This window comes from Pseudophryne corroboree, chromosome 10 (assembly GCF_028390025.1).
Source record: "Pseudophryne corroboree isolate aPseCor3 chromosome 10, aPseCor3.hap2, whole genome shotgun sequence".
NCBI classification, from domain to species: domain Eukaryota; kingdom Metazoa; phylum Chordata; class Amphibia; order Anura; family Myobatrachidae; genus Pseudophryne; species Pseudophryne corroboree.
In genome coordinates, this window is record NC_086453.1 from 251,964,138 (window position 1) to 251,979,435 (window position 15,298).

The window sequence follows — 15,298 nt, forward strand, 5'->3', positions numbered from 1 at the left end:
TTATTGTAATAGTCTCCTGACTGGTCTTCCCAAACATAGGTTCTCACCGCTACAATCCATTTTGAATACAGCTGCGAGGCTAATCTTCCTCGCTAGATGTTCATTGTTGGCAGATCTGCTCTGTCAGTCCCTCCATTGGTTACCGGTATTCTACCCTATTAAATATAAAATACTTTCTCTTACGTCCTAGAGGATGCTGGGGACTCCAAAAGGATCATGGGGTATAGACGGGATCCGCAGGAGACATGGGCACACTATAAGACTTTGAATGGGTGTGAACTGGCTCCTCCATCTATGTCCCTCCTCCTCCAGTTAGATTCTGTGCACAGAGAGACTGGACACACACTAGGGGAGCTCTCCCGAGTTTCTCTGAAAAGACTTTCTGTTAGGTTTTTTATTTTTAGGGAGACCTGCTGGCTACAGGCTCGCTGCTTCGTGGGACAGAGGGGAGAGAAGTCAGACCTACTTCTTCTGAGTTAAAGGCTCTGCTTCTTAGGCTACTGGACACCATTAGCTCCAGAGGGTTCGATCACTTGGTGCGCCTAGCTGCTTGTTCCCGGAGCGGCGCCGTCATCCCCCTCACAGAAGCCAGAAGAAAGAAGCCGGGTGAGTATACAGAAGAAAGAAGACTTCAGTGACGGCAGAAGACTTCAGTAATGGAGGTACAGCGCAGCGGTCCCGCTGCGCCCCATGCTCCCACACATACACCAACGGCACTCACAGGGTGCAGGGCACAGGGGGGGCGCCCTGGGCAGCAGGTTACTGAGGCTATAAAACTGGCAAGAAAGCATATTTTAAGTGCCTAGGCACTAAATATAACCCCCCCGCCAGTATAAATGTTTGAAATTGAGCGAGACTACAGCGCGCCGGGAGGGGGCGTGGCTTAGCCCTCACAGCTTACCAGCGCCATTTTCTCTCTTCACAGACATTGCAGAGATGCTGGCCCGGACCTCCACTCTCCTTATCAAGTACAGGGAGCAAAACGGGGGGGGGGGGGGGCACAGTCATTTGGTGCTATTTAAACAGCGCAGTGATCATATATTATTTTTTCAGTAGTATATGGGCACTGGGGTGTGAGCTGGTATACTCCCTCTGTGTTCTCTCTAACAGGCTTCCCTGTGGGTCTTTCCCCTATTGCCAGTGTGAGAATGTGTGTGTCGGTACGGTGTGTTGAAATGTCTGAGGCTGAGTGCTCCTCCCCGGAGGAAGTTACTGGGGGCGCAGAGAAGGATTTGGGAGTGACTCTGTCGGCACTGCCGACTGCTGATTGGGTGAATATGTTGAGTACATTGAATGCAAATGTGGCGTTATTGTCTGTGAGGCTGGATAAATCTGATTCTCAGACACAAACGTGGAGAAAATCCATGGAAGACGCCTTATCCCAGGTACAGGCCCCCTCAGGGTCACAAAAGCGTTCATTTACCCAAATAGCTGATACGGATACCGACACGAACTCTAACTCCAGTGTCGACTATAGTGAGGCCAGTTTACATCCAAAATTGGTTAAGAGTATTCAGTACATGATTGTGGCTATTAAAGATGTTTTACATATTTCTGAAGTACCTGCTGTTCCTGATACAAGGGTTTGTTTGTATAAGGGAAAGAAACCTGAGGTGACGTTTCCCCCCTCTCATGAACTGAACGCTCTTTGTGAAAAGGCTTGGGAATCGCCTGATAAAAGGTGGCAGGTTCCCAAGAGAATTTGTATGGCATATCCTTTCCCCTCTGACTACAGGGAAAAGTGGGAGTCATCTCCCAATGTGGACAAGGCTCTGTCCCGGCTGTCCAAGAAGGTGGCACTTCCTTCTCCCGACACTGCTGCCCTCAAGGATCCTGCTGATCGTAAGCAGGAAACGACATTAAAGGCCATTTATGTCACTATGGGTGCACTCCTCAGACCTGCCGTGGCGTCGGCTTGGGTGAGTAGTGCTATTGCTAAGTGGGCTGATAATTTGGCATCTGACATGGATACCCTGGATAGGGATAACATTCTTTTGACTCTCGGTTATATCAGGGACGCTGCAGCTTACCTAAAGGATGCGGTGAGGGATATTGGCCTCTTGGGATCAAGGGCCATTGCCATGGCAGTCTCGGCCAGGAGAGCGCTGTGGATTCTTCAATGGAATGCTGATGCCGACTCCAAGAAAGCTATGGAAGCTCTCCCTTATAAAGGTAGTGTCTTGTTTGGTGACGGCCTCGCTGACCTGGTGTCTACCGCTACAGCGGGTAAGTCATCTTTTCTTCCTTATGTTCCAGCACAACAGAAAAAAGCACTCCATTATCAGATGCAGTCCTTTCGGCCTAATAAATACAAAAAAGGAAGAGGCTCGTCCTTCCTTGATTCAAAAGGCAGAGGAAGGGGAAAAAGGTTGCCTGCTGTGTTGGGCTCCCAGGACCAAAAGTCCTCCCCGGCCTCTGCCAAGTACACCGCATGACACTGGGGCTCCCCTACGGGAGTCCGTGCCGGTGGGGGCGCGTCTCCGACTCTTCAGTCAGGTCTGGTTTCACTCGGGCCTAGATCCTTGGGTGTTAGACATAATGTCCCAAGGGTACAAACTGGAGTTTCAGGAGGTGCCCCCCAACGATTTTTCAAATCAGCCTTGCCAGTTTCTATCCCAGAAAGGGAAGTAGTGAGTGCTGCGATACAAAAGCTGTGTCTCCAGAGTGTCATTGTCCCGGTACCCCCGTCCCAACGGGGAGAAGGGTTTTATTTGAGCCTCTTAGTCGTGCCAAAGCCGGACGGCTCGGTCAGACAGATCCTGAACTTAAAATCCCTCAATCTGTATTTAAAAACTTTCAAGTTCAAGATGGAATCTCTTCGAGCAGTGATCTCCAGTCTAGAAGGGGGGATTTTATGGCGTCAGTCGACATAAAAGATGCCTACTTACACGTACCGATATATCCTCCACATCAGGCTTTCCTGCGATTTGCGGTGCAGGATTCTCATTACCAATTTCAGACGTTGCCGTTTGGGTTTTCCACGGCCCCGAGGGTCTTCACCAAAGTGATGGCGGAAATGATGGTACTCCTACGCAAGCAGGGTGTCACAATTATCCCGTACTTGGACGATCTCCTGATAAAGGCGAGATCGAAGGAGCAGTTGCTAAGAAATGTGGAACTCTCCCTGATAGTTCTGCAACATCATGGTTGGATTCTAAATTTGCCAAAGTCTGAGTTGTTTCCGACAACTCGGCTGTCCTTCTTGGGCATGATCCTGGACACAGAACTGCCGAGAGTGTTTCTTCCGGCGGAAAAAGCTCTGGAAATCTAATGCATGGTCAAGGAGATTCTGAAACCGGCAAGAGTGTCGATTCATCAATGCACTCGAGTGCTAGGGAAGATGGTTGCGGCTTACGAAGCCATTCCGTTTGGCAGGTTTCATGCCCGGGTGTTTCAGTGGGACCTGCTGGACAAATGGTCCGGGTCTCACCTGCACATGCACCGGAAAATAAGTCTATCTTCCAGGACCAGAATTTCTCTCCTGTGGTGGCTGCAAAGTTCTCACCTTCTGGAGGAACGCAGGTTCGGGATCCAGGATTGGGTCCTGCTGACCACGGATGCAAGTCTCCGAGGCTGGGGAGCAGTCACACAAGGAAGAAGTATCCAGGGAAAATGGTCAAGCCAGGAAACTTGTCTCCACATAAACGTTCTGGAGTTAAGAGCCATTTACAACAGCCTTCTGCAAGCGGAACACCTTCTTCGAGGTCTAACTGTCCTGATTCAGTCGGACAACATAACAGCGGGGGCGTACGTAAACCGCCAAGGCGGAACAAAGAGCCGAGCGGCGATGGTGGAGGCCACAAGAGTTCTCCGCTGGGTGGAAAAACACGTGAGCGCTCTGTCAGCAGTTTTCCTTCCGGGCGTGGACAACTGGGAAGCAGACTTCCTCAGCAGACATGATCTCCATCCAGGAGAGTGGGCTCTTCATCAAGAGGTATTTGCAGAAGTGACAAGGCATTGGGGAATTCCACAAATAGACATGATGGCGTCTCGCCTCAACAAGAAGGTTCCGAGGTATTGTTCCAGGTCAAGGGACCCCCAATCCAGTGCAGTGGACGCCCTGGTAACTCCGTGGGTGTTTCAGTCGGTATATGTGTTCCCTCCACTTCCTCTCATTCCAAGAGTGTTGAGGATCATAAGACGAACAAGGGTTCCGGCAGTACTCGACGTTCCAGATTGGCCACGGAGGGCCTGGTATCCGGACCTTCAGGAATTGCTCATAGAAGATCCTTGGCCGCTTCCTCTCAGATAGGACCTGTTACTGCAGGGGCCATGCGTATTTCAAGACTTACCGCGGCTGCGTTTGGCGGCGTGGAGGTTGAACGCCAAATCCTAGCTTGAAAGGGTATTCCCGGGGCTGTCATCCCCACTCTCCTTAAGGCTAGAAAGGAGGTCACGGCGAAGCATTATCACCGTATTTGGAGAAAATATGTGTTGTGGTGTGAAGCCAAAAAAGCTCCTACGGAGGAATTTCAGCTGGGTCGTTTCCTCCATTTTTTGCATGCAGGCGTGGATGCAGGCCTGAAATTGGGTTCCATCAAAGTGCAGATTTCGGCTTTATCTATTTTCTTTCAAAAAGAATTGGCCGCCCTTCCTGAAGTTCAGACTTTCGTGAAGGGAGTGCTGCATATCCATCCTCCATTTGTGCCACCCGTGGCACCGTGGGATCTTTACGTGGTGTTACAATTTCTTATGTCTCACTGGTTTGAACCTTTGCGAAAGGTTGAGTTGAAATTTCTCACTTGGAAAGTGGTCATGCTTTTGGCCTTGGCATCCGCCAGATGGGTGTCGGAATTGGCGGCTTTGTCTCACAAGAGCACATATTTGATTTTCCATGTGGATAGAGCGGAATTGAGGACTCGTCAACAATTTCTGCCGAAGGTGGTGTCTTCGTTTCACATAAATCAACCTATTGTGGTGCCTGTGGCTACGGATGCCATGACGGTGCCGAAATCTCTCGATGTCGTAAGAGCTTTGAAAATTTATGTCGCCAGAACGGCTCTTGTTCTGAAAACGGAGGCTCTGTTTGTCCTGTACGCTTCCAACAAGATTGGAAATCCTGCTTCCAAGCAGCCTATTGCACGCTGGATTTGTAATACGATTCAGCACACTCATTCTACGGCTGGATTGCCGTTGCCGAAGTCAGTGAAGGCCCATTCTACCAGGAAGGTGGGCTCATCTTGGGCGGCAGCTCGAGGGGTCTCGGCACTTCAACTTTGCCGAGCAGCTACGTGGTCGGGTTCAAACACTTTTGCTAAGTTCTACAAGTTTGATACCCTGGCTGATGAGGACCTCATGTTTGCTCAATCGGTGCTGCAGAGTCGTCCGCACTCTCCCGCCCGATCTGGAGCTTTGGTATAGACCCCATGGTCCTTTTGGAGTCCCCAGCATCCTCAAGGACGTAAGAGAAAATAGGATTTTCGCCTAGTCCGTAGAGGATGCTGGGCGCTCATCCCAGTGCGGATTGTTACTTGCAGTTGTATTGTTAGTTGTTGTTTTCAGTTACACGAAGGTTGTGTATCGGTTATGTTCAGCTGGTTGCTGTTTTTCGTTCATACTGTTATCTGGTATTCCTGCTAATCCAGTTGTACGGTGTGTTTGTGGTGTGAGCTGGTATGTATCCCACCCTTAGTGTAACAAAAAAATCCTTTTCCTCGAAATGTCCATCTCCCTGGGGACAGTTCCTATAACTGTCGTCTGGAGGAGGGGCATAGAGGGAGGAGCCAGTTCACACCCATTCAAAGTCTTATAGTGTGCCCATGTCTCCTGCGGATCCCGTCTATACCCCATGGTCCTTTTGGAGTCCCCAGCATCCTCTACGGACTAGGAGAAAAGGATTTACCGATAGGTATTAAAATCCTATTTTTACTTACATACAAGGCTATTAACCAAACTGCTCCGACATACATCTCTTCACTCATCTCAAAATATCTCCCTACCCGACCTCTCCACTCTGCACAAGATCTGCGTCTCTCATCCACTTGCACTACTTGTTCATACTCCAAATTACAGGACTTTATTCGGGGTTTACCTACTCTGTGAAATGCCCTCCCACGCACAATAAGACTCACCTCTAGTCAACAAACCTTTTAACGTTCCCTGAAAACTCATCTCTTCAGACAAACCTATCAAATAACAGACCTACCCACATAACCTTCAGTGCTTCCCTATCTAATTACATCCTCTCTATACAGTACACAACATCACATATCTTGTCTTTCTTTCCTCTCACACCCTCCTGACATTTGGCCAACATTGCTGGGTGATCATATCATACAACCCATTAAGAACCTAGCAATCTGGTGGACCATTATGCAATAGGTAGCATCTATCCTTGTGCATCAATGCCTATTTCCCTATACATTGTAATCCTGCAAGCAGGGCCTTCCTACCTCTATGTCTGTCTGTTTTTACCCAGTTTTGTTCTATTACTGTTGTTCCCCAGTTTTGTTCTATTACTGTTGTTCTAATTGTAAAGGAATATGCTGCACTATATAAGAAACTGTTAATAATAATAATAATAATAATAATAATAATATCATACTCCTAATAAAATTCCAGGAAAATCAGCTAGAGGAGCTGAAGGAGAATAGAAACTGGTCAGGTTTCAAAGAAATGCTTACATTTATTGACACCTTTATCACATTGCAATCTGATAAGCCTTGTATTAGTAAAATACATAAGGGGAAGATGACCAGGTGAGCGCTGTCTAAGGTAAAGCAGCTGGTAGAGCATGAAAGCAAAGGGACCTGAACTACATCAATTAAGCTAGCATATGCATCCAACTTGAGGCATTAAGGCAAAGACTTTACCACTTTTTATTTACATTTTCCAACCAGTATGGAAAGAAAAATTAAGTAATGACTTCAAAAATAGAAGAAAAGAAATAGAAAGAAGGGTAGGGAAGGAGAAGGTGAAGGAAAGAAAGGTAAAAAAAGGTGGGGAAATGGGGGAAAAGAGCAGCCATGTATGCCTTGGCCAAGCACCCACATCAACTCAAGTGTAAACAAATGAGGGGTTCTTGTAAGACCAATCTTGTTTCGTACCATTGCATTGATATAAAATAATGTTGTACTTCTCTTTTGATATCAATATTTAAAAGTGTAAATAAAGCTTTCCCAAATTGAGAAGATCCTACCCAATCTATTTAAAAACATAAGATAGTTTCACTTTGAACATACTGTAGCTAAATGAGGGAGGGGGGGTAGGATGAGTCCATTGTTGAAGAATACATTTTCTTTGACTACAGCTGAGAGGATCAATAACAGTTTTTTGCAGCCCTTAGACACACAAGAAGTCCCCGGTAGATACCCCAGCACCACCCAATCTGGTGGCAGCAGAAGATAGTTAATGTCACGATCCGGGTATCTGGACGCCATTTCTTACCCATCAGATGCCTCCTAAGGCTGGCTCAGCGCTCCAGGACCGGATCCCATCTGTTATCCTGATGTGTACATTCCTGTATCCTCTCCTGTCACTCTGGGACGCTGTCACAGTAAACGCCATATTACACCTGGCATGGCGTCTCCCGCGGCCTCCGCCGCCGTCCCTGAACTTCTGCATGCAGAGTGTCTGAGTGGCGATTACGTCAGCCGCGGCCTCCGCTGTGTCCGCGTGGTTGGATGTGCATCTGTCAGCCTGGCGCCTCCTATCTCCGGTGGCCGGCGCCGCCATTACTGTTTTCATTACCACATGGATTACAAACCAAACTTCCCTCCAAGTGTCTGCATGGGCGCAGCCATCTTGGATTCTGTCAGCTGATCATTTCCACCAATCTGTTCTCAGTATTGATAATCTGCATAATTGCCTAGCCAATCCCTTCCTTGCTGCAGGTATAAATACACTGTGCCTGAGCAAGGAAGGCGTCAGTGCTTTGGTTGTCAAACCTAGTTCCTGTTTGTCTCTCTCCTGTGATTGTCTTCCAGGTTCCAGCTCCTGTCTCAAGACTTCCACCATAGAGACCCGCACCAGCATTCCACCTGCGGTGTAGCCTGACTCTCCAATCCATTGTGGATTCATCTGTTTCCAGCTACAACATTACCTGCTTCCAGCTCAGCTTCCAGCAGAGTACAGCTTCCCTTAAAGGGCCGGTGTCCTTTCTACACTTTACCACTCTCCACCGGTATTATTATTTCTCCGCTCTCAAGTTCTACATTTCAGTTCATATTTCATCGCTCCCAAGTTCATTTATTATTTAACTGGTTCCAGCCAGTATCCACTCCGTGCTAACAACAGTCTGGTTCCAGCCAGTATCCACAGCAGCTGTTTTATCTTCAGCAACCCAGCTTTTCCTGGAACACCAGCTGGCACAATCCTGGGTTATCTCCATTGCTACAGTCGGGCCTGGTAAGGACTTTCCATCTAGAATATCATAAGAACTATCTCACACTACCAGTGCCCTGTGGCTCCTGCCATCCTGTAGTACCCAGGAACTGTATTTATTCTTTGCTGACTTTTACGTTTTCTTTTACTGCTGCTGTGTTGCGGAGTTGTCATAATAAACATCATTGACTTTTATCCAAGTTGTCGTGGTCACGCCTTCGGGCAGTTATTATTCATGTTACTTACATGTCCAGGGGTCTGATACAACCTCCCAGGTTCCGTTACATCTCAGCCCCTACAACTGAGGCTGCCTCCCGTCAGCTCAGGCCCTCAGTTGTGACAGTAAGCACTGACCTAATGAATCCAGCCGGAGACCAGGATCAAGCGGCCAGGCCGATGCAAGAACTGGCAGCCCGACTAGAACATCAGGAGGCTGCACAGGGCCACATCATCCGCTGTCTCCAGGATCTCTCTACTCGGCTGGATGGGATTCAGACAACTCTCCGTGGATCAGGCGCGTCTGGTGCGTCAACCACAGTGACTCCAGCTATAACCCCACCCACCTTACCCATTTCTGCTCCACGTCTTCATCTTCCAATGCCAGCAAAATTTGACGGATCTCCAAGATTCTGCAGGGGATTTCTCAACCAGTGTGAGATTCAGTTTGAGCTACAACCTGGCAATTTTTCCAGTGACCGTACAAAAATTGCCTACATTATTTCTCTTCTCAGTGGCTCAGCCCTTGATTGGGCATCACCGTTATGGGAGAGGTCCGACACCCTGCTATCTTCCTACACTGCCTTCGTGTCAACATTCAGGCGCATCTTCGACGAACCAGGCCGGGTAACCTCAGCTTCATCCGAGATTCTCCGTTTACGCCAGGGGTCACGTACTGTAGGACAATATCTGATACAGTTCCAGATCCTGGCATCCGAACTGGCATGGAACGACGAGGCCCTGTATGCTGCATTCTGGCATGGCTTATCTGAGCGTATTAAAGATGAGTTAGCTACCAGAGACTTACCTTCTAAGTTAGATGAGCTAATCTCACTCTGCACGAAAGTTGATTTACGTTTCAGAGAGAGAGCAACTGAGCGTGGAAGATCATCTGCTCCAAAATCTTCTGCTCCTCCTCCTCGTCAACTGTCACCATCTAAAGATGAGCCCATGCAACTTGGCCGTTCCCGTTTAACTCCTGCTGAGCGCCGAAGACGTCTCTCCGAGTTTCTCTGTCTCTATTGTGCAGCTCCGTCTCACACCATTAATGCCTGTCCCAAACGTCCGGGAAACTCCAAATCCTAGCTCGCCAAGGAGAGGGCCGGCTAGGAGTAATGATCTCCTCTCCATCTCCTCAAGATTGTAATCTCCCAGTCTCGCTTCAAGTTGCTCAACGTTATCGGAACGTCATTGCCCTCCTTGATTCCGGAGCAGCTGGGAACTTTATTACCGAAGCCTATGTTAAACGGTGGTCCCTACCCACCGAGAGACTTCCTTCGTCCATTTCTTTAACTGCCGTGGATGGCAGCAAAATTTTTGATGCAGTTATTTCTTTAAGGACTCTACCAGTTCGTCTGAGAGTGGGAGTTCTTCATTCCGAACTTATTTCTTTTTTAGTGATTCCAAGAGCCACACATCCTGTGGTCCTGGGCCTTCCATGGCTCCGTCTTCACAATCCTACAATTGATTGGACGACTACGCAAATCCTGGCATGGGGTTCCTCCTGTGCTGAGACATGTTTGTTTAAAGTATTGCCTGTCTGTTCTTCCTCCCCCAGGTCGTCTGATGTTCCACCTCCTCCATATCAAGATTTCACGGATGTGTTCAGTAAAGCTTCTGCTGATATCCTTCCTCCTCATAGAGAATGGGACTGTCCGATTGATCTCGTTCCAGGGAAGGTTCCACCTCGAGGCCGAACTTATCCGTTGTCTCTGCCTGAGACGCATTCTATGGAGGAATATATTAAAGAGAACCTAGCAAAGGGGTTCATTCGACCTTCTTCTTCTCCAGCCGGCGCAGGCTTCTTTTTTGTAAAAAAGAAAGATGGTGGTCTGCGGCCGTGCATCGACTACAGAGGTTTGAACGACATTACCATCAAGAACCGTTATCCTTTACCCCTGATTACTGAGCTCTTTGACAGAGTTAGCGGAGCTACCATCTTTACAAAGCTGGACTTGCGAGGTGCATACAATCTCATCCGGATCCGTGAGGGTGACGAGTGGAAGACCGCCTTTAACACCCGTGACGGACATTATGAGTACCTCGTCATGCCCTTCGGATTGAGCAATGCTCCAGCTGTCTTCCAGCATTTTGTCAATGAGATCTTCAGAGACATTCTATACCGTCATGTCGTGGTCTATCTAGACGATATCCTCATTTTTGCCAACGATTTAGAGGAACATCGTTTTTGGGTTAAAGAGGTTCTGTCCCGTCTCCGTGTCAATCATCTCTATTGCAAATTAGAAAAATGCGTCTTTGAAGTCAAGTCCATTCCGTTTCTAGGGTACATTGTGTCCGGTTCCGGACTAGAGATGGATCCTGAGAAACTACAAGCAATCCAAAATTGGCCGGTACCCTTAACCCTCAAAGGGGTCCAGAGGTTCTTAGGGTTCGCCAACTATTACCGAAAGTTTATACGAGACTTTTCCACCATTGTGGCGCCTATTACTGCTTTCACTAAGAAGGGTGCTAACCCGTCCAAGTGGTCTGAAGAAGCCATGCAAGCATTTCATCTTTTAAAACAAAGGTTCATCTCTGCGCCTGTTCTGAAACAGCCTGACATCGACTCTCCTTTCATCTTAGAGGTGGATGCCTCCTCCGTTGGAGTAGGAGCGGTGTTATCTCAGAGGGCTAAAGATGGCCATTTACACCCTTGCAGTTTCTTCTCCCGGAAGTTCTCCCCAGCTGAGCGCAACTATGCCATTGGCGACCAGGAGTTGCTAGCCATCAAGCTCGCTCTAGAAGAGTGGAGGTATCTGTTGGAGGGAGCTTCTCATTCAATCACCATACTTACAGACCACAAGAACCTTTTATACCTGAAAGGCGCACAATGTCTCAACCCTCGTCAGGCCAGATGGGCACTTTTCTTTTCCAGGTTCGACTTTAAACTCCAGTTCTGTCCGGGCTCTCTGAATCGCAAGGCCGATGCCCTTTCCCGCTCATGGGAGCAAGAAAATGAGTCAGAGTCTTCAGACAAGCATCCTATTATAAATCCGTTGGCATTCTCCACGGTAGGGATGGACTCTACGCCCCCATCAGGGAAAAGTTTTGTGAAGCCGATGCTAAGGAAGAAGCTCATGCATTGGGCCCATGCTTCCCGTTTTGCCGGACATACAGGTATCCAAAAAACCCTGGAGTTTATCTCTAGGTCCTATTGGTGGCCAACTCTGAAAAAGGACGTCTTGGAGTTTATTGCATCTTGCCCAAAGTGTGCCCAACATAAAGTATCCCGCCAGTCGCCTGCGGGGCAACTGGTTCCACTATCCGTTCCCCGTCGACCATGGACCCACTTGTCGATGGATTTCATTACAGACTTACCCATGTGCAACAAGTTCAATACCATCTGGGTGGTAGTTGACCGGTTCACCAAGATGGCACACTTCATTCCTCTCACCGGTCTTCCGTCAGCTTCCAAGTTGGCTCAAGTATTCATACAAGAGATCTTCCGACTCCACGGTCTTCCTGAAGAAATTATCTCAGATCGAGGAGTTCAATTCACAGCCAAATTCTGGCGAAGTTTATGTCAAGTCCTCCAAGTCAAGCTAAAGTTTTCCACGGCTTACCATCCTCAGACCAATGGTCAAACCGAGAGGGTGAATCAGGACTTGGAGGCCTTCCTCCGCATCTATGTGTCCTCCTCTCAAGATGACTGGGTTCAATTACTTCCCTGGGCCGAGTTCTGTCATAACAACCAGTATCATTCTTCATCTGCTTCAACACCATTCTTCACTAACTTTGGATTCCACCCTAAAGTCCCTGAGTTCCAACCGCTTCCAGCAACTTCTGTTCCCACAGTGGATATCACCTTGCATCAGTTTGCCAATATCTGGAAGAGCGTACGATCAGCTCTGCTCAAGGCATCGTTCAGGTACAAGAAGTTTGCGGATAAGAAGCGTCGAGCAGTTCCTGCTCTCAAGGTGGGTGATCGGGTATGGTTATCCACGAAGAATTTGAGGTTAAGAGTTCCCAGTATGAAGTTTGCACCTCGCTATATCGGTCCTTTCAAGATTGAACAAGTCATCAATCCTGTTGCTTACAGACTCCAGTTGCCTCCCTTCTTAAAAATACCCAGGACATTCCATGTTTCCCTGTTGAAACCGCTGATCTTGAATCGGTTTCATTCCTCACTTCCTCCAACTCCGAAAGTCCAAACTCAACGAGGCGTTGAGTATGAAGTGGCCAAGATCCTGGACTCACGTCACCGTTACGGTCAACTACAATATCTTATTGACTGGAAGGGTTATGGTCCTGAGGAACGTTCATGGACCAATGCTTCTGATGTCCATGCTCCTGCCTTGGTCCGGAGATTCCATTCCAAGTTTCCTCAAAAGCCAAAGAAGTGTCCTGGGGCCACTCCTAAAGGGGGGGGTGCTGTCACGATCCGGGTATCTGGACGCCATTTGTTACCCATCAGATGCCTCCTAAGGCTGGCTCAGCGCTCCAGGACCGGATCCCATCTGTTATCCTGATGTGTACATTCCTGTATCCTCTCCTGTCACTCTGGGACGCTGTCACAGTAAACGCCATATTACACCTGGCATGGCGTCTCCCGCGGCCTCCGCCGCCGTCCCTGAACTTCTGCATGCAGAGTGTCTGAGTGGCGATTACGTCAGCCGCGGCCTCCGCTGTGTCCGCGTGGTTGGATGTGCATCTGTCAGCCTGGCGCCTCCTGTCTCCGGTGGCCGGCGCCGCCATTACTGTTTTCATTACCACATGGATTACAAACCAAACTTCCCTCCAAGTGTCTGCATGGGCGCAGCCATCTTGGATTCTGTCAGCTGATCATTTCCACCAATCTGTTCTCAGTATTGATAATCTGCATAATTGCCTAGCCAATCCCTTCCTTGCTGCAGGTATAAATACACTGTGCCTGAGCAAGGAAGGCGTCAGTGCTTTGGTTGTCAAACCTAGTTCCTGTTTGTCTCTCTCCTGTGATTGTCTTCCAGGTTCCAGCTCCTGTCTCAAGACTTCCACCATAGAGACCCGCACCAGCATTCCACCTGCGGTGTAGCCTGACTCTCCAATCCATTGTGGATTCATCTGTTTCCAGCTACAACATTACCTGCTTCCAGCTCAGCTTCCAGCAGAGTACAGCTTCCCTTAAAGGGCCGGTGTCCTTTCTACACTTTACCACTCTCCACCGGTATTATTATTTCTCCGCTCTCAAGTTCTACATTTCAGTTCATATTTCATCGCTCCCAAGTTCATTTATTATTTAACTGGTTCCAGCCAGTATCCACTCCGTGCTAACAACAGTCTGGTTCCAGCCAGTATCCACAGCAGCTGTTTTATCTTCAGCAACCCAGCTTTTCCTGGAACACCAGCTGGCACAATCCTGGGTTATCTCCATTGCTACAGTCGGGCCTGGTAAGGACTTTCCATCTAGAAGATCATAAGAACTATCTCACACTACCAGTGCCCTGTGGCTCCTGCCATCCTGTAGTACCCAGGAACTGTATTTATTCTTTGCTGACTTTTACGTTTTCTTTTACTGCTGCTGTGTTGCGGAGTTGTCATAATAAACATCATTGACTTTTATCCAAGTTGTCGTGGTCACGCCTTCGGGCAGTTATTATTCATGTTACTTACATGTCCAGGGGTCTGATACAACCTCCCAGGTTCCGGTACATCTCAGCCCCTACAACTGAGGCTGCCTCCCGTCAGCTCAGGCCCTCAGTTGTGACAGTTAACCAGTACATCCAACGCAAATCGTTTAACCTTAATCCAGAATTTCGTAATTACATTACAGTCCCATACATAATAATATAAGGATGCTTCTGCCTGGGCACATTTTGGACCCGCTAATGAATCTGCAGTGCATACCATGGGCTGGATGTAATGAAGTCCGACTTTAGCGGCCACTCTGAATGCCAGATGAAGTTGGACTTTTTTAAAGGGGCAATCATCTACAAGACTAAACCATTCCTTGTAAATGATTGCCCCTTAAAAAAAAATCTGAGTTCGTCCAGCATCCTGCACGGCCGCTGAATTCGGACTTCATTAAATCCCGACCATGAGACAGCGATTAGGGGAAAGATAGCCTCTATAGAACAGTCTATAGAACATTTCTCTAGGTGGAGGCAGTAAGTGTTCAGAGAGGTAATTGGAGACTGTGCAAAATAGTAGACTGACAAATCCGGGAAGCATGTCTGCCATTTAGTGATGCCCATGGTGAATGTGCCTGTAAAGTAAGGAATTCTTAATATACAATAAAAATTAGCTATAACTCTGTATGAATAAGCACTGGACAAAAAGGCTGCATCCAACTGATTGTCCCGGTCAAAGGGAAACAGAAAAGATAGCACATTACTAATATACTATTGTGCCCGTAAAACAGCTGAATCACAGGATTGTAGAAAATCATATTGTGTGTGTTCCTGCTCAAATGTTAGGAGACGTTTGTCACGCTGGGCTGAAGGTGAGGCTCCAACGAATAGGTGTCAGCTGGTGGAGTGGATGCCAATACAGGAAGAAATTGAGGAGGCCGGATATAGTTCCTTCTCATATACATTAGAGATCAAAGAATGGCTTATTGAAGAATAAAGACTTGAAGACTGAAGAATGGATGCTCAGCAAACGTGGCTGAAGAACACTGAAGAATGATTGCTGAACAGTCGTGACTGAAGAACACTGAAGAATGCAGCTGAAGAATGGATGCTGAATAGTCATGACTGCAGATCACTAAAGAATGCTGCTGAAGAATGAATGCTGAATAGTTGTGACTGAGAAACACTGAAGAATGCTGCTGAAGAATGGATGC

General features: G+C 47.9%; 1 protein-coding gene across 1 annotated transcript in view; it reads left to right on the plus strand.

The window, feature by feature from the left end:
- Positions 1 to 15,081, plus strand: part of LOC134965284 (5-hydroxytryptamine receptor 3A-like) — a 124,860-nt gene extending 109,779 nt beyond the window's left edge. The window contains exons 11-12 of the mRNA XM_063941767.1: positions 6,562 to 6,698; positions 14,931 to 15,081. Coding sequence (XP_063797837.1) covers positions 6,562 to 6,698; positions 14,931 to 15,081 — 288 coding nt within the window. The remainder of the gene's footprint in view (positions 1 to 6,561; positions 6,699 to 14,930) is intronic.
- Positions 15,082 to 15,298: the final 217 nt, after the last annotated feature.